The sequence below is a fragment of the Plodia interpunctella genome, chromosome 3, assembly GCF_027563975.2.
Source record: "Plodia interpunctella isolate USDA-ARS_2022_Savannah chromosome 3, ilPloInte3.2, whole genome shotgun sequence".
Classification (NCBI taxonomy): domain Eukaryota; kingdom Metazoa; phylum Arthropoda; class Insecta; order Lepidoptera; family Pyralidae; genus Plodia; species Plodia interpunctella.
This window is the reverse complement of record NC_071296.1, coordinates 7,382,161-7,407,295: the sequence shown is the minus strand read 5'-3', so window position 1 is coordinate 7,407,295 and position 25,135 is coordinate 7,382,161. Positions and strand designations below refer to the sequence as shown.

The following is a 25,135-nucleotide window of genomic DNA, read 5'->3' as shown; positions in this document are numbered from 1 at the left end:
AGAAACAAAATATCTTACAAAAAATACATTCTATTTACTTACAGAAATAAGATATGCCTATGTATATTTTTTTTGTTTATTTTTCTGTTCATTTTAATAATATTTTATTTTTATTTAAAGATAACCTCTTTATTAAAATTAACAAACTAGCGCCAGTATTTTATAGAAGAATTCAGTTTCATATAATTTACAATAAATTATTTATTGATAAATATTAAACAAATTTTTACATTTGTCATTTTCAATATAAATTCTTTAACAATCAGAGCATAATAAAAGAATTTTCCTATCATTAAATATTGAACCAACTAATATTATGTATGGATTGTACATTATATTAATTAAAAATTTACTAAAAATAAATAAAATAAATTCAATAAAATAAAAATTAAAACGAGATTCAAATGCATCAACGTTAACTAATAAAATAAAGGAACACATACTTCTGTACTATCACAGTTAGGCTAAAATACTTAAACCCTGTGCTGCTGGTCTTCTTGGGTAAAATATAAATAATGACAGTTGACAAACAGCCAAGACCGCACCAATGGCATTTGACAACTGAAACAAAGAAATAAATATTTTTATTTTTTATGAAAACACTTGGAAAGAGTAAAAAACTTAAAATAGTAGTTAGCACACTAATTTTGGGATATTTTTTTATTAAACAAAAATAATAATACACATATAAATGATAGAGTGTTAACTTTATTTTCAGTCATGTCATAGCTAGGTACCATATTACCGGTAAAACAGCTCTTATTACAAAATGGTACCTGTCGGCAAAGTGACTTTGTTGATCTTCTTAACTTTAATTATTGCTATCTGTGTGATGTGCAGAATTCCTGACTGGCCATGTTATTATTATTTTAGTACTTCCCTTCTGAGAGACATGTCAACTCACACTACAATCACTAAAACCAAAATGTTTCCAGTCTTGATTATAATAACTTATGTTAATGTTTTTCTTAGTGTGATTTGAATCCATTATTGATTACTTACCATCAAATATGGATCTCTTGCAAAAGCTCCATAGAGAAACCACAATAATGACACGAAAAATGACATCAAAATCATTGGAAACGGCAAACATTCAGTGCTTTTCACTTTCATAACATAGAATAATTTGCTCATTGGTGATGCAACTGTCAGTAATGTTAGGGAGCATGCTAAGAGACCTGAAACAAAACTAGCTCAGTAAATAAGTATGAATCAACAGACTCACGTTTTGTTTCTAGCTCATACTTTCTCTGCTGTGATACCTGTGTTCCACATAAAAAACAAACTTTAAAATTTGCAGATTCCGATCTTGTGTCACTAATTCACTACTCCTGAAGATCCATCTCTGTCCCATATTTCATAAAAAAATATCTACTTATATTTATTTATTTATTCACTTACATCTATCTTTACAGGCTAATCCAATTCAAGTGTAGCTTACAGAAATAACTTTACAACCTAATTATAACAAATTAAAATTAATGATATACGTGTGAATTCACTCAGGGTACATTTAAATATGTCTATGTATATTAGCCACAACATTTAGGCGCGCGTCAGCGGAGCCTCCCACTGCAGGATAGTTCGTGCGAGGGGCGCCAGTAGCAGCGGTGGCCGGCACCGGCGCTACACATATCTATCCGGCACGCACATACTCAACTGACACAGCACGTTTCAATGACTAATGTGGGATACATTAGTCAGTCAGTATCTTAAATAAGTACAGCACAAGTGCAAGTCTCCTCACTTTCACTTCATTATATCCAACCATACCTATTACAAATAAGGTTGAATACATTAGGGGATAAAATGGATACAGTTTTAGATAAAGGTATCTTACAAACTTCCCGTCAATATCCCGCTGAAGTTTCCGACAATCATCCGGACTAGTAATCGACATTGACAACTTGAGGTCATCTGCGAACAGCAAGCACTTTGCATCCCTCACTACTTCAAGTAGGTCATTTATCATTAAGATGAACTGTAAGGGAGTGAACTGTAAGAGTGTGAGTGTAAGATGAACTGTAATAGTACTTCCCTGACTCACCCTTGACCTAGTAAAATATGACCTAGTAAAATATGACCTAGATTTGTACCCCATACTCGCGTGTGAAGCCATCGTGCCAACTTCATAAGTAATCTATCATTATCAACCAGGTCATGCAAAGGCTTTGTTGTAGTTGAAATAAGCTGTATCCACCTGTCCCCTAAGTCGGTCTACTGTCGGTACCAAACTAGTCATGTGATTTATCAGGTTAGTGGCAGTACTTCTGTTTAGTCTAAAGCCGTGCTGGGCATCTGACAGGTTAGCGCTTACTTGTGATGATATTTTGTCATTTATGGCTGACTTGAATACTTTAGCCGGTGTCAATAGTACTGCCACTATATATAGTATATAGTATAGTTTTTGAATATATTCATTATAAACATATGTACAAAGATCCACTTACCCAATCTATTAATAACTTTGTCAGTATCTCTCTCCATATGGACATAAAAAGTAGTAAGAATAAGTAATCCAACAATTAACAAAACTTGTTTTATCAGTGAAGACTTTTTCAATGTGTACATATAAAATATCACAGTATATATAGCCATTAATACAATTCCAATTGTATTCACCAGAACAATTGTACCATCATTTAATGTCAACCCATATAACAGCCATATCCCACAGCTAGAAAGGTAAAAAACATTTTTATGTGTGCACACTATTTCTGCATAATTCACACACATTCACAATTTCAAATTTTTTTTTAAACATTGGCTGTAACAATCTGGACTTTAAAATTTTATGGAAAAGGTAGGAGGAATAAAATGTGAATAGACATTAAAATTGGAGGTGCTATATATAAAATAACAGTAATTTGAGAAATGTGCATGTGCCATATGAGTATATATTAAATTTAAAACAGTGAGAGGAGAGTATAAATACCTAATTCAACAATTTACCTTAAAACACCAAGTAAAAAGGGTAAAGCAGATGCCTCCGCGGTAGTCTGATTCTTAACATATTGCTTGCAAACTAATCTGAAATTTTAATGAAATACTTTAGTCTTTTGAAAGTTCTCCCGTTCAAGGAACTAGATTGTGCATTGTCTGAAACTCAGTACAATTTTTTTAAAATATAACTATTGACTATTGATCATGTGTGTAATATATTCAACAAGTATACTTACGTGCCAGATAAAAATTGTAAAACTGTAGTTACTACCGCTAAGATGCTTATAAGATATGTACCAGCGTACACATCTGGTATACCTGGGACCGGCTTCATTTTAATAGTTTACAAGGTATCAAATGTACCTTTACTTAATAATTACTAATATCAAGTATTTGTCTAAAGTGATGATTACCATATCTTTATTTAATTAACTAAAACAGCATACCACGTAAATAAAATTATTTTATTTGCAAATATGTTTTTGTTTTCAATTTTCGTGTTCGCTCATTGACCGTGTTGTGACGTTGATTGACGTATTGACATTGATTGTTAAATGAATGAAATGAGGCAGGGCAGTGTCAATCATCACAAACGGACGGCTCACCAACACTGGCTTTTATGATCATGTTGATACAAAGATAAGCACAATTATTTAGATGCTTTATTAGCAATACAATATAGCCCCATTTATGAATCCAGTTCCTATACGCTATAAATATTAAAATTCCGAATATAATATTTTAATGTTGAGCAGTATAGTTTAGCTTTACTGCCATACAGTTTTCATGCTGGCTAGACGTTAGCGCGGCTGTACATATTAGGCGATTGTCATGGAGCTGTACTCGTACGAAGTATCCATGGCGATTGTCTATTCAGCAGCATCGACAACAGGATGAACTGTTTATGTCATTGTCAATCAATGTTGATCCTTAGAGGTTGATCATTCGTTTTGATTCTATTCTCTAAGCTAAGTAACTAATTAGTAATCTGTGAAACTAATTTTGCAAATGTCAAATGACAATGAATGAAGGAAATGGAGAAATAGATGTCGATGATCTAAAAAAATACTTTCAATGTAAAACATACCTAATTAAGTGGTTTTTTATTTACCAAATAGTGTTAAATTAAACACAACAAAGGATCCCAGAGTCTTAATAAAATATGTGATTTCCATTGACGCTTAATTTCATTGCTAAAATGAAATCATTTAAGCTCATTGTCCACCAGTCTAGTTTTAGTTGTAAGTACTTTACACTTTTTATAGTTTAATATAATATGTGCCAATGTATTTAAAAAAAATGCCTCAAAACAGGAACTTTGTTTCTTTTTACATGGCATGGAACTTGCTCATTTTAAGTACCTATATTGAATCATTAAGTGGTCATTATAATAGAAAATCAAACAATCTAAAATTCTACTTGCATATATTTGTTTTTGGTAGCCGAGGACCTGATTATTAGCCTGAAAGACTACCCGGGCTTGAAGGAAAAGGATATAGTAGAGATATATCACCCAGAAAATGACTACCCTCGCCTACTTCTACAGGTCACTAAGGTGGATGCTCCAGGAAGAGGAAGAGGTATTTAATTAATTTCGGAATTTTATAAATTAAATCATTGACAATTAGTGTATTCACATTCGCTAAAAGTGATGTAGAATTAATATCCAAATATGTGTTTCATTCAATATTATGTTTGCATAAATGTGGTGGCATGGTTGTTTGTTATCACCAGTGCATACCAGTGCATAACCTAGGCATGCAAGAGGTACTAAAGGAAATTATTTTTTGGTCTTGATTTTTATGATGGCATTTAGCTACAATATATTTTATTTTCTTATCTTTATCTCCATTATCATTTTGTGATTGTGACCTTATTAAATTACAGTTATTGTGGCCTGCAAACTGTGACATTGTTGAAAATAATTTGTGGTAGTAATAGTTGCTAAATGACATCAGTTATATATCTGAAAATAATCTGAGATAAATATTAAAATATATTGGACCACAGTGTAAATATTTTAATACCTATTTATAGGATATTTACATCATCATTATCATGTAAAGGTCTTCTTAGATCATATTGTATTTTACAGTGACACTGTTGGTAATGGTTGATAAATCTCCCTAAATGCCATTATAACTGAATATTGCAAATTGTTTGAGGTACCTACCTATATCTATACAGAAAATAAATAAATACTTTCCCATTGTACTATATGCAGATGCACCATTTATCTATGCTGCATCATCAATAACCTAATTAAGTCATTCAATCATGTTACAGATACAATTAGTGTGGAGCAAAGCATTGCTACCACATTTCAACTGCGCACATTTGCTGATGTATACGTTAATATTGTCAATGTGCCCGATGTTGCCCTTGATTCTCTGGAGCTCACATTTAAGGACCAGTACATGGGAAGATCAGAAATGTGGAGGTTAAAAAACCATTTGGTGTGTGTATAGTATTTTCCATTAATATCTTACATAAAATCCCTCAATTGTGAAGAATCGAGACACATTGTATTACATATCAATTAGTGTAGACGTCATAGATGTTAAAATATTGGCTAATAATGGATTATTCTCAGTGTATAGACATAATATTTTTATTGATTGTGCTAATCCAGTATTTTTTTAGGTAAATACATGTGTGTATCTCAATAAAAAAATTGAATACTGTGGTGGTGCCATAAGGTGTCAAGTGTACGAAATGTGGTCACAGGGAGATAGAGTGGCGTGTGGTGTGGTCACAGAGGATACGAAAATCGTATTCAGGTCTTCTACTTCTATGGTCTATTTATTCATACAAATGTCTTCTGAAATGTGGGACTTCGATATTCATGGAGACTTGTACTTTGAAAAGGCTGTTAATGGGTTTTTAGCTGACTTGTTTGCAAAATGGAAGGTAAGTGCAAAATCATAATCTTTCTCAAAGTAAAATAAGAAATAAAAATTAGGATTAAAGTAACAGAACTGTGGCTATGTTATATACAGTTTACTTCCATTTATATACATTTTATTAAATTTACAGAAAAATGGCAGTAATCATGAAGTTACCATTGTGCTGTTCTCAAGAACTTTCTACAAAGCTAAAACCCTTGAAGACTTTCCACAACATATGAGAGAATGTTTGCAACAAGGATACAGAGGGAGATTTTATGAGGACTTTTATAGGTATTTTTTATTTTCAGTAGGCAGTTTTCATTTAATCCACATAGGGAATATGTTGATTGAATAAAAAAAGCATGTCTATAGAATGATTCTTCCATCGTCCAAATCTTTTCAAAATAAATGTTTCATTATTATTGTGATGAGGCTGATCAGCTTATTAATAGAAATATTATTCTTGGATTAGGCTTAGATAAGTTATTTTTGATGTTTTGTCTCTCTTACTATTTTATTTTTACACAGTATTAGACTTTAAAAGACAGAACAAATAACAATTATTCCATATCTAAGAATAACATTTTTACTGGCATTTTAGTTTACTATCCAGCTACCATCCATATTAATATTATAAGTGCCAAAATCTGTCTCTCACGTTTTCAGAGTTGCTGTACAGAATGAGCGATATGATGATTGGTCCAATGTGCTTCTACAATTGCGAAGATTGTTTACCGATTATCAGAAAATCGTGTTACAATATCACGAGAGACCTAATATGGAGATACCCACAGCAATCAACTCGACAGCTGCACAGGGGAATTTTTTGGAAGTACTCAATATGAGTTTGAATGGTGTGTATATTGCAAAAGATATAAATAAATATACATATAGATAGGTTAATAATCCCTAATACTCCACCAACAATTTTTTTTTGCCATTGCAATACCAAATTGAATGGTGTTGCCAGGAAACAGGAGACAGTGCCCTTATTTAATTTCTTTACTTTCTTAAAAAACTGTAAAATTAATTTGAAAGTCAGTAAGTAAATGTATGCAAATAAATACGAATCACATATAAATTGACACATTTAAGAAACTTAGAATCAGTTTGTATTTTCACCAATATCAGTATTTTATATTTTAATTAATCTGAATTTAAAACGACTAAATTTTTTTGACATGCCTGACAAAATATATTTTAATTTACAGTATTCGAAAAACATTATCTAGACAGATGCTTTGACCGCACCGGTCAACTAAGCGTGGTCATAACTCCCGGGGTGGGGGTCTTTGAAGTCGACAGAGAGCTGACTAATGTCACCAAGCAGAGGATCATAGACAACGGCGTCGGCAGCGACTTAGTATGCGTCGGCGAACAACCACTACACGCCGTCCCATTATTAAAGTTCCACAACAAAGACAATAACCTCAATTCTATTGACGATTACTCTATGCCGCATTGGATAAATTTATCATTCTACTCGACCAACAAAAAAGTGGCGTATTCAAACTTTATACCTAGAATAAAGTTGCCGCCAAGAAAGAGTCAGGAGCCTCTTAAAAAAATGTACGAAGATGACCGTAAAGGGAAGCTGTTGAAAGAGGACGAATATATGCATAACTCTATTTTCGACTTCGATGCGTATGACGCACAAGTATTTCAATTGCCACCCGCTCATAGTACTTGGTAAGAATTTTTGCTGTTGAATTGTAACATAATTTTGACAATGATATTCAATTTCACAAGTAATAAATATTTTTTACAGTGTGCAAAAAGTGAGTCGTACAAAGAAGACGTCAGTAGCAGGTCTGGAATGCATGAGCAGAAGGAGTCCCCCGGTGCTGCATCACAGGAAGATGTCCGATCCTGACATACACCACAGTCTTGGCGATATTCTCACTGGAACTGGTAATCATGCTAACATATAAAAGCCTACATAGGTCACTGCGCACTTCTAGTATTAAAGATTTTTGACTGCTTCAATGAACTGACTTTAATGAAATAAAAAAAGGCATAATTGAAATGAAGGCATTGTCTTAAATTAAAATGAATTGCCTACCGCACCGCTCCTAATTGGCATGATGACGTTAATTGAGAACTGAGCTTTGAAGCGACTAGATATGATTATGGGTGAAATGGTCCCAATATGGGAGGACTGATTAGATCACCCCTCTGGTATTTGAACTAGCCGGAGGACGGAGACGGAGACCCCTTAAGATAAATAATATAAAGAAGTTTATTACGAAAATGACTTTTTTGCCATAAGCTTTTATTGTCGTCAGATCTTGTGGCATTTAAAGCCTGACAAAAAACCCATGTCCGTGCTGTAAACCTTTGAGGCGTCCCTCGTTGGGATCCGATCCTGAGTGCACCATCAGGTCATGCTTATCATAATAGCACATTATCGTGGAAACTGAAACGACGTGGGAAATTTCAACTCTGTAGGACACCTAGAAGTAGGAGAAATCTAACTTGCAAGATTTGAATACAGACTGACAAGCAAATGGAACAGGTGAATAGCCATTGTGAAACCGTAACTTTTCAGGAAAGCTGAACGCGTTCGATACGAACAGCGACTGCGTGGACAGCCCGCTGTCTAGCAAACGCCTGTCTCCGCGGAGCTCCGTGTCGGGACACAAGCCTGTCATCCGCACCGGGCGTGCACTCATCAACCCCTTCGATCCCTCACACGTTACCGTCAAACTGACCAGTAATAGAAGACGATGGACTCACATCTTCCCCAAAGGTATTATAATAATTGTATTTATTTATAGTAATCAAAACACACTTTATTTCTAGTAATCGTAACATTCTTAGAAGCTATGTTAGTCATACAATTAATTAAAAAAATATACAGAAGAAATCAATTGCTATGCCATAAGTCACAGCAACGATTGACGTACGCGCTGTCCAATCTGCTTGCGAATATGTTCAGGATGCTATTACTTTATATTCTATGAAAACTAAACTACTAAATATCGGGTCGCAGACACACGAGTTGTGAATTGACGTCTTTCGAGTGATACATAGTGCTTCATACGACACCTGTCTACGAAGATAATAAAAATAATAAAATAAAATACAATTTCGAATACATAAAAAAATTCCTACAACGACGTCCATCAAATATTCACATTAGTTCGTATTTAAAAAAAATAGAATTATATTTTTTGCCAGTCTGCACTTATAAATACTTCTTTTAAAAAAAGAATAGTCATTGCTGTCAAGATTCCTGTAACACGACGGAATCGTGTTTGTACCCTGTATAAATGACGTTTATATGCAGCGATGTTCACATTTATTTCGATCGGGTTATAAAAAATTCCCAGCCGGTTTTTGTTCGACTTAATACTTTCACTTATAAGTTCAAACATGGAATTTGATTCTTTTAGGTTGTACCTAACCGTAACGTAGCTAGTACATCATATAAATAAGCAACGAATAGTATATTATAACTATAAGAAATGACAATGTTTTCAGGCCCCACTGGAGTTTTGATCCAACAACATCACTACCAGGCGAGGCCGGCGGGCGAAGCGAATAGAGACAAGAATGAAACCAACACCCATCGGGAGACCACTATCAAGGAAAACGGATCCGCTTTGAATAATAACCATTCCATTTATCAAGTGGACGGTAATTTAGTATTATTATTATATTAATAACTAGTGCAGTAGAAAGCGAGCTGGGCTCATAATCTAATAATACAAGTATCGTGAACATCAAAAATAGATAATGCAATTCAGCTAAAGAGGTCCCTAGAAGCGAAACATTGCAATCTTTGGTTTTGTTTTTAATAAAACTAAAAAGATTGTTTAAACAAAGAGACAAAACTAAAATAGACATCAATGTATAAGGACAATTATAATGCAATAAACACATATAGAATTAAATTTGTGGACGTGTTCTTAATATAATTATTTTTATCGTTTTCTCAAAGTAAATATTTATATCGATCGTCATGAAAATATCAAGGCTGACTTTAAAAAAATGATTATCAATACACTTACAGGTAACGTAATGGGTCGCAAGCGCATGATAAGTACGTCAGGCGCGCTCAGTGTACTGGGCACTGTGTTAAGCACCCCATCCACTACTAACAACGCTTCTCTGGCGCTACTGTGGGGCGCAACGGGCGAACAGGAGTGGACGCCCGCCCTTACCACGGGTAAGCGATGTGACGCGATACTTTGTTAATCTGTGTGCGGTGTTTTGTAGTTGACTGACTGATTTATTTTAAGGTTGTTATTCACTTGAGTAAACTTTTATTGATATTTTAACTGTTATTAGAAGTTGCGATGCAGGTCAGATTATAGTAAAGTTGTTAAATATAGTTTACAATACATTTTTTCAAGTGTTAATACACAGTGGAACGTTACACTGGTGTAAGTTATATATTAAAATTCATCACATTAATGGTGTATTATCCATCATTAATCATTATTTACTAATAATATTCATTCGGATGGTGCATTTGCATTTATTTTCACTATTTTTGAGATTATTTTTAAATTGAAAATGCTAAAATAAAAATAGCATAGTTTTGTTTACTTTATATGTGATGAATCTTGCTCACAATGCTGTGTATTTAATGATCACCTCATTTTAATGTTTCATGATCTATCGTCGTCGATTCGAAACTCATTGGAAACGACACGAAGCGAACCGAGCCATAGGTTTGATATCAGTTGGATTTGCAACAGTAGTTAATGCCTCAGTGATAAAACACGCTAAAACGGGTTTTTATACAGTAATTGAGTACTTGAATTAAATAATGAAATATAACATAGTCACATAACCCCTTATTCATTAGAAAAATTAAGCATATTTTAAGCTAAAGTATGCTATGTGTTGCCTCGTATTGTGAAATGTGACAGTGACAAGATGTATTTTAACTTAAAACAATCCTTTTTTATGAATATGTCTCTAGAAATTTTACATTTTGTCGTGACAGTGAATTTAGCCATTAATTTTTAGTTAAATGGCGGGATTTCTGTTGCATTATTATAAATGAACGTCCAAAAGAAGTCAAGTACTCAATTGCAATAAAAGGGAAAAGCTTTTTATTATTATTCGCAAATCCAATAATTATATGTTGTAGTGTTTCGAAATTTATGATATATATATCATTATTATATAATGATTTTTAATTTCTAGTAATTATGTAATTTGAATTTTTTTCGCATACTGCATGTGTATTTTCGTCATTCTAAATTAGCATGACCCAAGCTTGATAAAAGTGTATTGCCTGATGCAATTTTTTACAATTTTCTTTTTTTAAATCATAATAACAATTTTGCAGTTATCTCTAGTATTTATAATTTTTCATTCATGAATTTATTTTTATGGGTACTTTCAACATTTCAATTTTTCACATCATTCAAAATAACTGCCGCCATTTCTACACATTTTTTAAGAAAGAAAGAAAGAAAGAAAACATTTATTTGCCAAAAACATGAGTACAAATAGTCAAAATGAATTAGACCTACACGTTTTACCGAATATAGGTATGCAAATATAATTAAATAAAGAGGAGCATGCTATCCACTACAAATCCAAAACAAACTATAATGAACTATAATGTACTATACTAGCCCTAAATTCTATCCGAGTCTATCATTAAAGAAATCATTTAAAGTATAATAACATTTATCAGTTAATAAAGACTTGAGGTGCTTTTTAAATAGATTTAAATTTAAGCTTTTATATTGATTTGGAATTTTGTTGTAAATTTTCGGTGCCATACATACTATGCTATTACCGAGTAAAGCAGTTTTTGATGGGTGCATGCATAATCGATAGATATCTCGATGATTCCTCAATACAACATCAGCTAGACGAGGGAATAAATGAGCATTGGTTTTCACAAATGTTTAGTTTTGTGATTTGTTTTAAAATTGAATTTGTTTGATTAAAACTGAAAACTGTATTTTAAAAAAAACATCAAAATTATAGATACTTCACTAATTATTTCAGTGCACCATTTTGTTATGATTTAATATTATGATTGCTCATAATATTGTTATTTATAACAATGTAGCAGTAATTTTGCATGTATATGATACGTATATAATTTAAGCATAAGTAATACAAATATAAAACTCGCTTGCCGAAAAAAAACTGATACTACTTTTAGAAGTAATGAAATGATTTCATGGTACATAAAAAAACGATTATAAAAAAACATTCGAAAAATTACTCATTTCAATAACAAAAAAGTATCTACTTCATATCTTTATTCCTAACGCATTATGCCGGCTCCACATTATCGCCGAACTCAAACAGATGCCGAAGCGAAAGCATGAATATTCCGTAGTTTGTATGAGTGCTTTTATTTACCGCAATGAAAAACCAGCAATGTATACCGAATCCGCCAAGTTCGGCGAACTGGTCCGCGATAGTGTGGAGCCGGCATTAGCAAAATCCAAGAGTCAATACTATACTAAAGAAAGAATAATATACTAAAGAAAATCTCATTATAAAACTCATTCAGGTGTGGATTGGAAGTCGCTGACTATCCCGGCATGTCTTCCCATCACTACTGACTACTTCCCCGACAAGAGGTCACTACAGAACGACTACCTGGTGTCTGACTACAACCTTCTACCGGACGATGTCAATGCGGACTTTGCGAAGAACAGAGCTATTTACAAAGACCCGTTGACTACTATGGAAGTGTTCAAGGAATTAGTGTCTCAGAGGCTCGCGCAGGTCAGTAGGGAAATTTTGACATAGGTACACAGATGTCTATAAAGGTTAGAACACATTATTTTGTCATTTCAATAGCAAATATAATGGTCTAGGTTAATTGATATCACCCAACGTTGAAAACACAAGCTTCCTCATTTATTTTCTACAATTTATAGATAGACTATATTACCTTGTTAAAATTTTAGACTTGACATCGTCCGCAGCAAAAAGAAGCTTGTGTCAATTACAACTTCCAACCATAAAAAAATAGTACAAACGAATAAAGTTATGACGTGACAAAAACTTTCACATTTTAGTCTGGATAATATGGAGCAAAACACTGATTAAATTGTAAAGAAACCAGTTTGTCTGTCTGTTCCTCTCTATATATATTTAAAACAACTTAACGGATATTGATTTTCCGTTAGAGATTGTATGATTTATAGGTGTATAATTTATTATGGTTTCACCCGAGCGAAGCTGAGACGGGCCGCTAGTATAAACACAATTTACTTGACAGGGATTCCAGCTAATCGTAGGCGTGAATGAGAACGAAGTGTTCGAAGCCCACTGTCCGTCCACTCCTGCGCCGCCGCCGTCGAAAGTGGCGCCGCAGTGTGGCAAGCCCAACACTGCAGCCATCAAGAGATACTTGCTGTCTATTGGCAGAATATTTCATAAATTGACTCTGGTCGGCTCTACTATTACCGTCACGAGATATAGACCGAGGTTAGTTTTTCTGCTGTTATTACAGCACGAAATAGTTGTTGTTGTGACTTGATTTTCTATATTAGATACGAGATCATGGAAAATGATTAGATTAATGGTGGAAATACACATGACAGTAGCTGGCAAGGTGACACATAAACCTAAATCAATTTACTTGTCAAGAACTTGCATCCCATCTACTGGTATTGCATTTACTGTTTATACATGCCAGTAACTGGTACGAGCCGGTAGCTAGCGTGCAAATGTGCAAGATTGCCTTTGTCAATTGCCATGCGCACCCGATGACCGCGCAATTGTTAAATAACCTTCACAAGCGCGGAGAGCGGACATTGTTGCATTAAAATCGATTCCCCACTCCATATCCTCTATGACGGGCAACTAAAAGATAGCGTAAATAGCATTCCCAAGGAGGGTTGACGTCAGGCAGGCGGACGATTGTCTTCGCGGCGTCACAGCCTTTCTGTCATTTCTTCTAACATTTTAAACTTAAACCTTGTCTACTGCCCCGTTTCCAGACACCCGTACCCTCCGTTCAACATCCACTACCGCTACCGCTTCCACGCGCCCAACCACGACACCTACGAGGTCTCCTGGGTGTCCTTCACCACGGAGAAGCTGGAGAACTACAACTGGAACTACATGGACCACTACATCTGCACGAGGGGCGATACTGACTTCCTACTCGTTGAGGTATGTCATTTCATTTATTTTAAGTTATTTTTACAAAAAATTGATTTAGTGCTGTTTAAAATGAGGGTCGCGAACACATCTAGTTACGACCAACAGTTTCAACTACGGCCGAAATGGTAAAGTATTTTTAATTAAAAAAGTAAAAGGAAGGTAATGTGCGATATGCCTTCAATCAGCTACTTAATAAATAATCATAAGCTCTAAGCCTCCTACTATTCCCAATAAAAATAAATATAAATTAAAACCATTTATTTCCGACATTTGCCCGTACTTTAATCTGATAATGAAATTATATATAATTTAAATTAAGATTCAATTAAAATTGTGTCAAAGTCAAATTTATCACGGTGAAACTAGGCGCTGAAATACTGGCGGTTCCGTACACTACTGCTGCCCCTGCCGTGCCCCGCCACGAAGCAAATCCTGGAAGATGAAAGCACGCACTGCGACATCTACCCCGCGCACACGCGCCACGACCTCGACCAGCTCACTGACGGCTTTCTCAAAATGGCCGAGTTATACTTCAACAAGGTCAAACGTCCGAACAAGCAGAGGGTGAGTTGTGTAGGACATTTCATGTTTGAATTGAGGAATGAGTTGGTGGTTGGATTACAGTTCTTTTTGTCTAGACTTCGCCTAAAATATTTGGTTTTTTAATTCGGTTTTTTTTTTTAATTCAGTAGAAATGTTTAGATATTATTTATAAATATCTATATCTTCTCAGTATAAGTCTTGTTGGTTTTTATGCTACCTAATTGGCGGTTTTAGATTTTTTAGAAACTTAGGAAATTTATTTTCAAGGTAGTTAAGTTAGGTGTTTTCATGGTTGTGAAAAGGAAAAACAACAAAAATAATCATTGTTTAATTACTTAAATATAATATAACGAGAATCTCCGAATTTGATTAGCATTTAAATTATCATAACGATTATAATTCGCATAATAAGAAACTCATATAAGGGAATTTTCTGGCTTTTAAAAAAATCATAAAATACTGTCCATAATATTCAACTGAAGATAAATTTCATGTCGTTTTCTTCTGTCGTCTGTGAATGTTAATCAAATTCATATTCTTAAAATGATATTATAAAATATTAATAATATTTTATTTTTCCCCTTGTATAAAGATATTATTATGTATATTTTAATGTATATATTGTATAGTAGCATGTATACCGCACCTGGTTAGACACAATGCGTAGCTGCTAATGCACTGCATGCTCTTGTAAAGCACCATTTAAAATATCAAAATTTTCAAGCCTGCATACCTTACTACGTGCAGATGATATTTAGCATGAAATCCAAACACAATGATTTGAATTACCTACTAAAAGGACTCTTAAACATGAAATTGATGATCCTATAAATCCTGCATGTAAAAATTTCTATAGAATTTACAATCTTTTTTTTCAAAATATTAAATCAAAAGCACAATGAGTGTTGCCATGTGCGCATGATTGTCATCCTGTTTATCCCATGTTTATCATATTATATTTTATTTTTTTGTTGCACAATTTCTTTTTGGTACTGATATTTCCTGTTTGGGTCCGACCGCATGACAGTTAACTTTATTAATCGTACTATGATAGGCTGCGCTCGGCGAGTTAATCGCTAAGTGTACATTTAGTAAAACATAAGCCTCAAGATGTGTGACGGGCAATACGGTTGTTGTTCGTCGTTTGTCGAGGCGACAGTGTGATGAGAGGTCCGGGCGGCCGATCGGGTGAGATCGGGTGAGGTCGGGCGCGCTCGGGTCGGATGTGTACGGTGGGGTGCTGCAGATGGCGGGCGCGGCGTGCGGCGGCGACGCAGCGCTCACGCGCCGGCGACACTCCACTTCCATCCTCTCTAGGAACGCCCAGGTACACACCCGTGTCGCTCGAAGGCACTGTGATATTATGAGACACTGCATTTGGCTCTTTATGGCGCTTATTGATTCTATTTTTTATATTTTGATTTAAATTTCAGTCTGATTTCTTATTTGGTCCATTACTCGCATCAGAAAATCATTGCCAACAGTGTTCACAACACGTCGCTAATTGTCTTTATGTTTTAAAATTGTCCGCGTTAATTATTCTCGGTTTCAGTAAGCGTCAATCAAAATTTTACACATAGTGTCCACTATCAAACTTATTTATTGTTTACCCTTTTGCTCGTCGGTTTTAGTCGCATCCCCTCCCATTTTTAATCCATGAGACAAATTTGTAAGTGTCCGTTGTCAATTGATAAAACTTCTTTATTCAAACAATGTCTCATTAAATTTGGTTTTGGGCATATTGTTTGTTAGACAGAGTAATTTATTACATAAAGTGACTAGGCGCATTGTATAAATGTCTACCAACGTTGTATCATAAAATAATAAAATTTTGTTTTTCGACACACTCCGCGTTCGCACGGTCTCAGCATCGTGACAAGGGTTTGTAAAAATTGACATATTAACCTGAAATTGGATTGGCGCATTAGAAATTAATATGAAACCTTCCTAAATACTCGAAGGTTAAAATAACAAAATATAACTAATAAACTGCGACTTCTAATAATTTTATACATAACAGTGCATAATACTTTCGCTCTCGGGTCTCTGGGGTGGTTGCAATTTTTAAGCTGTAGCACTATGTTATTTGCGTCCTTTTATACTCCTGCCTTTCATATTCACTTACCCTATTATTCATGAAAAAGTTAAAGCATACTTTTAGCTAAAGTATGTTTTGTCACTATCGCACTTTACATTATTTGACATTGACTGAACGAGACAAAACATACTTTAGCTTACAATATGCTTTAACTTTTTTATGAATATAAGGGGTTAATGTATAAGTATTTTTGATGCATTGCAGTGGCATCAAGATATGTCAATAGTGATTTTGTAAAGTTAAATCGCGAAAAAAGGAATTTGTACTAAATTTTAAAGTTAATTATGGTAATGTATACATATTCATGTAAAATCAACACAGCAATCAGTACATTATGCATATGAAAATGCGTGTAAATTTGCACTGCTTTTTATAAAATTATGCATACAATCATATGCACGGAATGCACTCATAATACTGTGAATTATATCGTTTGCTGGCTTCTTTTGTTTATTTTATACACACATTTTATAGATTTGTTATAATGTCTATTTGTAATTTAATTAGGTACGCAGGCAGTTTTCATAACGAAATATTTTTTTTGGAACTGCTCGGCCATATCGTGTTTTAGTATTTATCGATCTACATATGATAATGTATTTTATGCATCTTATATTGCTGACATAAAATTAAACTAAAATAAAATTATTGAAACAAAAATTACATTTTCAGATTATTAAAAAATTATGACAATCAGTTCACGCTTTAAACGACCTAGTGTTTTGAAATGAAGTGCCCAGGAAAAACGCCGTAACGCGTATACGAAAAGATGTATTGAAAAGTTATCGCTTATATCTAAATTAGCCACGAATTGTTTTGAAATATACATTGTCATATAAGAGAAAAGATAACAGAATGGCCGAGCAGCGATAAGAGTACATGTTAACGTATGTGTTGTGTGGTAGGGAGGGGGCGGTGTTTCGAACTCTCCGTTCAGGGAGCGGGTGGGCAGCACTCGCCTGCCGGACCGCCCGCGGCTCCGGATCGAAGCTGTGTCAGTACCACATCACTAAACTCTAAGACATAGAAAACTAAAGACGACTACCGTACGCAAACGACATAGAAGATTTCCATATAACTTGCCGGCCCATCTCATACGTAACGACAGATTGGGCCATGTAAAACCTGGCAACAAAGATTATAGAACTCTGTCCCATTATTTCTCGTGTATTTCTAATACGTATTACTTTTTCTTATATGAGCATAACGATAAATATTACGAAGTCTATAGTTTTCTAGGTCTAAAACTAAACTAGACTAAGCTAGCATGCTTCCTAACACGTTCACGTTTATTGTGCGAATGTGGCGCGAGAAGCACGGTGCGTGTTCGACAAATCGCATTTCATAATTGGAACTCTTCCGTTACTGCGGTCACAACGTGGGAATGACTTCCTACATTGGTTCTATGACGTTGTATTCATAGTCTGCGCCACGAAATAAGTCCCGCAGACTAAACGAGATTATTCGAAACAAACAAGTGTTTTATTCATACTGCACAGGATACACAAATGGGCAAATTTCAGAACAAAACGCAGGCAAAAGTGTTTGTTACATACAGCCAATACATTTTAAAATTTACTTTCAACATAGACAAGGTACAACGAACCGATCTTTTATCGATTTATGGACTTTTTTCGTGGGGAGAACTATACATTTTGTCAATCGCTCTTGGGCTATAACTCTGTTTATTACAAAAGGAATTTACATTATGTTATTTTTAATAGCAAAACTAGATTTTTTTTATTTCCTTTTTTATTGACAGAGTTAGTTGGTGGCATAAAATATAATTTTAATTACACATAAAGCTGAATTTAGCTGTGTGCGCGGGGCATGGTGGCTACGCTTGTTTGTCTGTGTGTCTGCAGAAAAGATATATTTCAATAAGATATCACAAGAAATTAAACCCAAAGGTTATAGGCGTAGTATACAAATTCAATTCTATCATCAGTATACGTATGATAAAATTACGCAACTTATTTGTGTTAGAATATTCGTGTGTATTTTATTAAGTTAAAAATAATTGAAATATATCTTCTTCCGTATATTAACTCATTCGTATCGTACACCTTATTTCATGTATTTTGTATGTAATATGTCTATGTATGTACTAACCTATTCGTATTTACTTTAGTTACTACCTTATTTTTTATGCAAATACCCTCATGCTATCACAACCCTTTGTTGATTCTATTGTTTTATATATAATTTATAAATAACATCAAATAGCTCGACTAAATCTTTTCTTTTTTGCAGATACCATTATTTATTAAAATGAGATGTGCCTTTTTTGCTCTAATTTATAATATGCTCCCTATTGGTTGCTTGTTATTCTTACCCTTTATCGGTTTCATTGCAGCAAGTTTCACCTACTAAGTCACTAAACACTAGCCAATGCAACAAGTAAGTATGGCGATTCGCTTCCATCCTTCATGCATATAGTTATCATGAGTTTCAATTTTTTTTAAATGTAACAATAATGTTTTCCTTGGGACTAATCTTATATATCTTTTTTTCTCATTTATTTTTTAATACTTTTTTCCTAATGTTTACGAAGAACATTCTGAAAATATATGAAACATTATAAAAACCTTGATCGATACATTGCAATACTTTATGGAAGAAGTAAATGAAGCTTTAACATTTAAATTTTTTTAATGTTCTTTGTTTGTCCCAATTAGATAAAAGATGCTTGGTAGCTTGAGCGACGCTTTGTGCCTAGCCGCTCCTAAAAAATAGTAGTTGCATCATCAGAAGGTTAATGAATAGGTTTAGATAATATTTAAAGTACTTCGTGTAACTAACAGGGCTGCTGCGAAGACGGTTCTTGAGAGGACACAGTCGCAGACTGGAGAATGCGATGACTTTTACGACGATGGGTAAGTTTTTATAACTTAATATGTATAAAATAATGATATTGCAAAAATTATATTCATTATATCATAGCAGTTACCCGTAGTTCCGCCACAGTAGCACGTTTGACCTTGAGTCGTAAGGTATATCTGTCATCAAAATCCGCCCAGAAGTTTAGCCGTGAAACTGAGACCTACAGTGATTCCCATTTACAAGCCACTAGAAGTCCGCTGCTGGACGTAGGCCTCTTCCAAAGATTGCCGCAATTATCGATTGAAAGCAGCTTCGTCGTCGTCATCCTACGATCTTAATTATGGATACTTAAATTAGAACTTAATATTATCAGGGTTATCGAACCAAAGCTAAAGGCGAACGCTACTCTCTCTGACATCATCGACCGCATGCGCCACCCAACGCTGGGCGTGGGGTTCCTCCAGCAAACCGTCAGTTTGCCTTCACACACCTTCGTGTCCATATACGCGATACATTGGCTGCAGACTAATATGGAAGGGATGACCTATGAAAAGTCTTTGGCTATTATGGAGGTGAGACTTTGTCACTTACTTGTAGATCTTGGCCTCCAAAATGAGAGAGCACCGTAGTCTTCGTGTGCGTATTGCGACTTTGCTATTTACAACAACTTTGCTATTTGCAACATCGAGACTGTGAGACACAGCTAACAATCACTACACCATTGACACAACGACAACCACACCGCAATGTGATTGGTTAGCTGTATCTCACTTCGAATGGATTCGATATTAAGAAGTGACATGCAAACCCGCACGTCACCCTCTGTTCTGCGCTATGGTTCGCCAGAAGTCGACTTCCAATTCTCGCAGATCAGCGTCCACAGTGTCGCTTCAACGGTATCTGGAAGTTTTTTAGTAGGAAATATTTAACGACTTTTAACGGTCTCTATAAGATCAATCGATGTCGTCAAGGATAATATCCGTGCCAATGGTCTGACAACTAAGGATGCGGAATTCCTTGCGAAGAGGATGAGAAAAATTTGGTGTGCGAAAGGTACCATGGCTCAAAACGCTCAAATTAGAGAGAGAAGTATCATATAATTACATTATATACACCAAGTGTCATGAAAGAAATGTCACGTCAATTACAGATAAGGATGGACAAATATTTGTTTACTTTAGTAGGACTTCCGAGAAAAAAAAAACAGGGGAATATTTCACTGAAAGTTACTGTTTTCCTTTTTCAGAAATTACTGCAAGAAAAGATGATTTGTCACGCTTCAGGCGATACCACCAAGCGTTACGTCGTCGGGTATTACATGTATCATATATTGCCTCAGAAAAAAGACAAAGGTAATCTTAACATTTTAAAAAGCTTTAATTTTGTTTTGGATCATAAAATGGCCACTGCAGACTAATTTAGAAACCTTCATTGTTTTTTCACTACATTCAGATATTCAATTGCAGTTTTAACATGCTTAAAAAAATTTTTTTTAATAGTACAAAGAATATTGTATTGTCAATTTGTTATCAGAACTGACGGACTACGTGAAACCGCTCGGCGACCTACAAAGCTTCGAGAACGAATGGATGGAAGTAGAAGTATTAGGTCCCAGGTCCCCCTTAATATCCAACGACACAGCGAGTGGTGCCATCGACATCTCTGGTTGTTGTCCGCTGAGTGACGACGTGGGCGTACCCGCCTTCCTTTGTGATAACATCGAGCCTAATTATATGCATTTACCAAGCGGTAGTGATCGTAAGTATTTTTGTGACTAGTTTCTAGAGCAATAAGGTTTTGAGACCCTATCATTAGTTATTAGAAGGCACTTTCTAATAACTAATGTTATAGCGAATGGTGCTATTAACATCTGTGGGTGATGTCCGCTGAGTGACAACTTCTTTATGATAAGCGAGCCTAATTATACATTTACCTAGTGACAGTGTATAGATATACTTCTTTCAGAATTTTATAGTATGTAGGTGTACATTATTATAAACTTTAAATGCCTCACACCATACACAAACTCTTTCGGTCACAGGTCAAACTAAAATTACAGCTTTGTTTGTTTGTACTATCTCTTGTATAGGACTTATGTGTGGGTACATACACGTGAATTCCTATTGTTTTTTTAAAATCAAACTACGGTGGTATTCGAAAATGTCTAGCAAACTACTAACTTTTGTTAACTCTCGTAGCAAATATCCTTACATATTATAAAACAAAGTCCTCTGCCGCGTGTCTGTCTGTCTGTTCGCGACAAACTCAAAAACTACTGCACGAATTTTTATGTGGTTTTCACCAATAGATAGTGTGATACCTGAGGAAAATTCAGGTGTATAATTTATTATGTTTTTATCCGAGGGAAGTCGGGACAGCCCGCTAGTATTTATATAATTATAATATACATTTATTGACAGGCCAATAAATGTTTGTCTATCTTCTACCCTAGTGCCGCTATACAAGAACACGCACCTGGATATCGATGTAAATAACAAAAGCGACCGCATCGAATGGGGTCATGCGCGTTACCAAGCGACATTCCGGCCGGACCAGGCGTACGAGATGTGCATACAATGGGCCATCGCTAGCGGCAACATTGTTGCCGAATTGGTAAGACCTTCAAAGACATTTACTTCTATCATCGATATATTAAATCTATGACAACTGTCTACTTTATTTATTATTACTAGGTCCGAGTCGATCGACAACTACTTCTCTGTTTTCCTCTAATCCGGTTTTCGATTCGGCTTAAGTTAATTATCACTATATAGTATAAAACCAGTACTAACTTGATGTCGTCAAATGATGACGTGCGTGCCAATGGTCTAACAACTAAGGATGCCGACGACTGTGCAACTTGGAGACAAAAAAGTAGGAAAGCGTACCCCGGGCTCCGACGCTCAACGGCTGAGGAAAAACCGGGAAGACGCTTAGATGAGAGATAATATAAAACAAATTCTCTCTCCGCGTCTGTCTGTTTCTAAGCTAAGTATTTAGACAATTTATTTCCGATGGTTTATACATATAATTATATGACTTCGCAATTATGCGAAGCTAATTAAATCAAAAAGTTACAAACATAACAATCTTTACAGATCTTCGGATGGGCGCGCAAAGCGTCAAACTGCCGCCTGCAAATGGTACCTATTCCCGCGGACCCGCTCGCGTTGCCGTTCACGTTGAAATCAGACCCGCTGCGAGGGCCTATTTACGTGCCGCTCAACGAAGAACCCTTGCTGAGAAACAAGACTGCTTTGTTTGAAGGTAATCACATAGTTTCGGCATATAAGTATTATCTGCACTAATGTGTAAATCCATGTAATCAGCTACTTCAATACCAAATTTCATAAAAATTGGTTCAGGGTTTGCGCGTGAGAAGTAATAAATTCTTTCGCTTTCGCTTTTCAAAAAACTTTCGATTTTTAAGTGGCAATATACAGCACATTAAGCTATAATAATGAAATTTATAAAGACTTGACATATTGTGTTGTTTACCTTTTCTTTTAAATACATAAACTTTTTGTCTCATAAAACTTTATGAAATGACAGCAACCAAACGGAATGGCACAGACAAATATCTGTAAAAAAATTGAAGCAAATATTTGCCAGGAAAAGTATGAAAAGAGAGAGGTGTTCAAATACACGTCGTTAGATAATAAGTTATTTTATTTTCAGGATTCCCCGAGGAAACGTGGCCGGAGCGCCTGTTCCTCTTCCAAGAGGCGATCGTAGGCCGTTTCGGCTTCATCAAGTGCACGGTGGAGAGCACATCGCACGCGGCGGAGAGCATGGGCGACCACCTGTACGTGCACGTGACCGGGAACATGTTCATACTGATCCCCACGGCCGTCAAGCCCGACCAGGCGCCTCGCAGACCGGCCGCTAAGTCGCTCAAAGTCAGCGGGTGAGTCATTATTATGCACAATAATTATATTATGCCTGCTCCGGGTGAATTTTCGAACATTTTGACCGCGGTCATTACCGTCCTACAGAATAAAGAACCATTCTAAAATCTTAAAAATGAAATATTGATTAAATTTTACATTATACCCAACACAGGTTATTATTTATAAATTAGGGTAGAAAAAAGTTTCTTGTCTTTGTTGAAATTTTATGGTGATCGAAATGCTCAAAAATTCACCCCTCCACACTGTCATCGAACAGTTTGCCAAACTTTGGCGGATTCGGTATATATTCCTGGGTTTTCATTGTGAAAAATAGAAGCACTAAATATAAATAAATAAATATATTAGGACAAATCACACAGATTGAGTAGCCCCAAATAAGTTCGAGACTTGTGTCATGGGATAAGTTAACTCAACGATAGTATATTTTATAACAAATTCCAATCAGGAAAAGATCATTTTGCATCATGAACCCACTGGTGATCGATCCCGAGACCTCTCAGTTCAGAGTCAAGCACTTTACCACTGCGCCACCGAAGTCGTAGACTCGCACTCATACTAATAACGCAATGTTCACGCATTCGCGTAGGCACGACAGCTGGCATTATAGTATTAACCTCGGTAACAGATACATTACTCCTATAAAAATGCGAAAATAACCACTCACATAAAAATCGGAAATGTGCTAGTTGGTCTCACTTGGTCTCGCAGAAATACCAGTGATGATTATCTTGTGAATTCACAAAATACCTATGCGATAATAAATAAATATGTTTTGATACTATAAGTTAAGCCGCTTAGTAATATTACCCGAAAAGTAATATTACAAAGCTAGTAGATGGAATTAGGGCACTGTCGTTATCAAATATCAATTTTTACCTATTCAATGTAAACCGCAGGTGACAAGAGTCGTAATCGAGTATATTTATCACTCATTATATTTAGCACGAAATTGTACAATCAGTAAAACGCCCTGAAAAGGTGTAATTTATATTATTATTCTAATCTATTAACATTTGCGAAATCTCTGGAAGAAATCGATTATGCATTTGATAGAAAAGTTTGGATGAAATAATAATTATGGAAATGCTTGAAATGATGAATTAGTATGTTACGAAATTCCATTTATGATACTAAATAATAGGAATAGGTTAAAAAAAAACTTAATTATCAGGTATCCAGTGCATCCGGACGCAGCTCCGAGCCCTCACGAGGGCATCACTCGCATCACGAGACACGTCAGTGGCAAGAATAAGGACGACTACGACAACAGTCGCCGGGTATGCATAGAAAAATAAAAACTTACATTATTTTTCAACTCTTGTTACGCACTGTCAACCGCAGATCAAGTTATTCTGCATATACCTTTATGCGGCATGTTTTGATGGTACATGGGACGAATATAACCTGATATAAGACAAGGTAATTTCATCCCAATTTTTCCACGGAAGCGAAGCTCCTGAGCGCAACTCAAATTGAATATTTTCTGTTTCAGATGGGTTTCCTATGGTCATGGAATCACATGATCTCTAAGAAGTGGAAATGGTCTCAATTCCCAGCAACTGGTGATGAACCTTTCCAGATGCGTATGCTAAGAGACTTCAAACACTTCTGTGCTAATCATGAGCAAAGACTCAGCCAATTCTGGGATCAGTGTTGGGAGCTGAAGGAAGAGGCCCAAAGCAGGGTCGATCCTTGTTAAATATTATAAGAAAAAATATTTATATTAAATGTTTTATAGTATTTATTTTCTTATTTCCTTTACCACCCTGGTTTTATTTTCCTTTGTACGACAGTGCAGTATGTAAAATGAACTTACCTGAATATAG

The 25,135-nt window shown here is 35.2% G+C and overlaps 2 protein-coding genes across 7 annotated transcripts; one reads left to right on the top strand and one right to left on the bottom strand.

The window, feature by feature from the left end:
• Positions 1-185: 185 nt before the first annotated feature.
• slv (saliva) lies at positions 186-3,469 on the bottom strand. The gene is made up of 5 exons (XM_053769298.2): positions 3,180-3,469; positions 2,953-3,030; positions 2,451-2,677; positions 1,003-1,178; positions 186-561 (listed from the first exon to the last, which is right to left on the bottom strand). Exons 1-5 carry the CDS (start codon positions 3,275-3,277, stop codon positions 460-462), a joined length of 681 nt encoding a protein of 226 aa, XP_053625273.1. The 5' UTR covers positions 3,278-3,469; the 3' UTR covers positions 186-459.
• Positions 3,470-3,917: 448 nt separating this feature from the next.
• Iml1 (Increased minichromosome loss 1) lies at positions 3,918-25,053 on the top strand. 6 transcript variants are annotated; one of them, XM_053767533.2, is made up of 27 exons: positions 3,918-4,184; positions 4,386-4,523; positions 5,230-5,399; positions 5,587-5,853; positions 5,980-6,122; positions 6,498-6,685; positions 7,043-7,520; positions 7,600-7,742; positions 8,380-8,580; positions 9,315-9,470; positions 9,847-10,002; positions 10,496-10,510; positions 12,328-12,545; positions 13,045-13,253; positions 13,769-13,943; positions 14,301-14,498; positions 15,724-15,804; positions 18,932-18,975; positions 19,380-19,451; positions 19,772-19,970; positions 20,645-20,750; positions 20,932-21,156; positions 21,851-22,011; positions 22,497-22,665; positions 23,077-23,305; positions 24,481-24,586; positions 24,802-25,053. In XM_053767533.2, exons 1-27 carry the CDS (start codon positions 4,142-4,144, stop codon positions 25,006-25,008), a joined length of 4,497 nt encoding a protein of 1,498 aa, XP_053623508.1. In that variant the 5' UTR covers positions 3,918-4,141; the 3' UTR covers positions 25,009-25,053. The 6 variants fall into 6 exon arrangements, with proteins under 6 accessions (XP_053623508.1, XP_053623499.1, XP_053623519.1 ...); XM_053767524.2 differs by lacking the exon at positions 18,932-18,975 and adding an exon at positions 17,481-17,569 and having other exon boundaries at positions 3,919-4,184; XM_053767544.2 differs by lacking the exon at positions 15,724-15,804 and having other exon boundaries at positions 3,919-4,184.
• Positions 25,054-25,135: the final 82 nt, after the last annotated feature.

Coding starts and splice junctions, on each gene's coding strand:
- slv (XM_053769298.2), bottom strand. CDS start 3,277: ATGAAGCCGGTCCCAGGTATACCAGATGTGTACGCTGGTACATATCTT. Junction 3,031..3,179: donor TTACAATTTTTATCTGGCAC/GTAAGTATACTT, acceptor TTAAAATTTCAG/ATTAGTTTGCAAGCAATATG. Junction 1,179..2,450: donor CAAAGTTATTAATAGATTGG/GTAAGTGGATCT, acceptor GTTTTGTTTCAG/GTCTCTTAGCATGCTCCCTA.
- Iml1 (XM_053767524.2), top strand. CDS start 4,142: ATGAAATCATTTAAGCTCATTGTCCACCAGTCTAGTTTTAGTT. Junction 8,581..9,314: donor GACTCACATCTTCCCCAAAG/GTATTATAATAA, acceptor CAATGTTTTCAG/GCCCCACTGGAGTTTTGATC. Junction 14,499..15,723: donor AACGTCCGAACAAGCAGAGG/GTGAGTTGTGTA, acceptor GGGGTGCTGCAG/ATGGCGGGCGCGGCGTGCGG.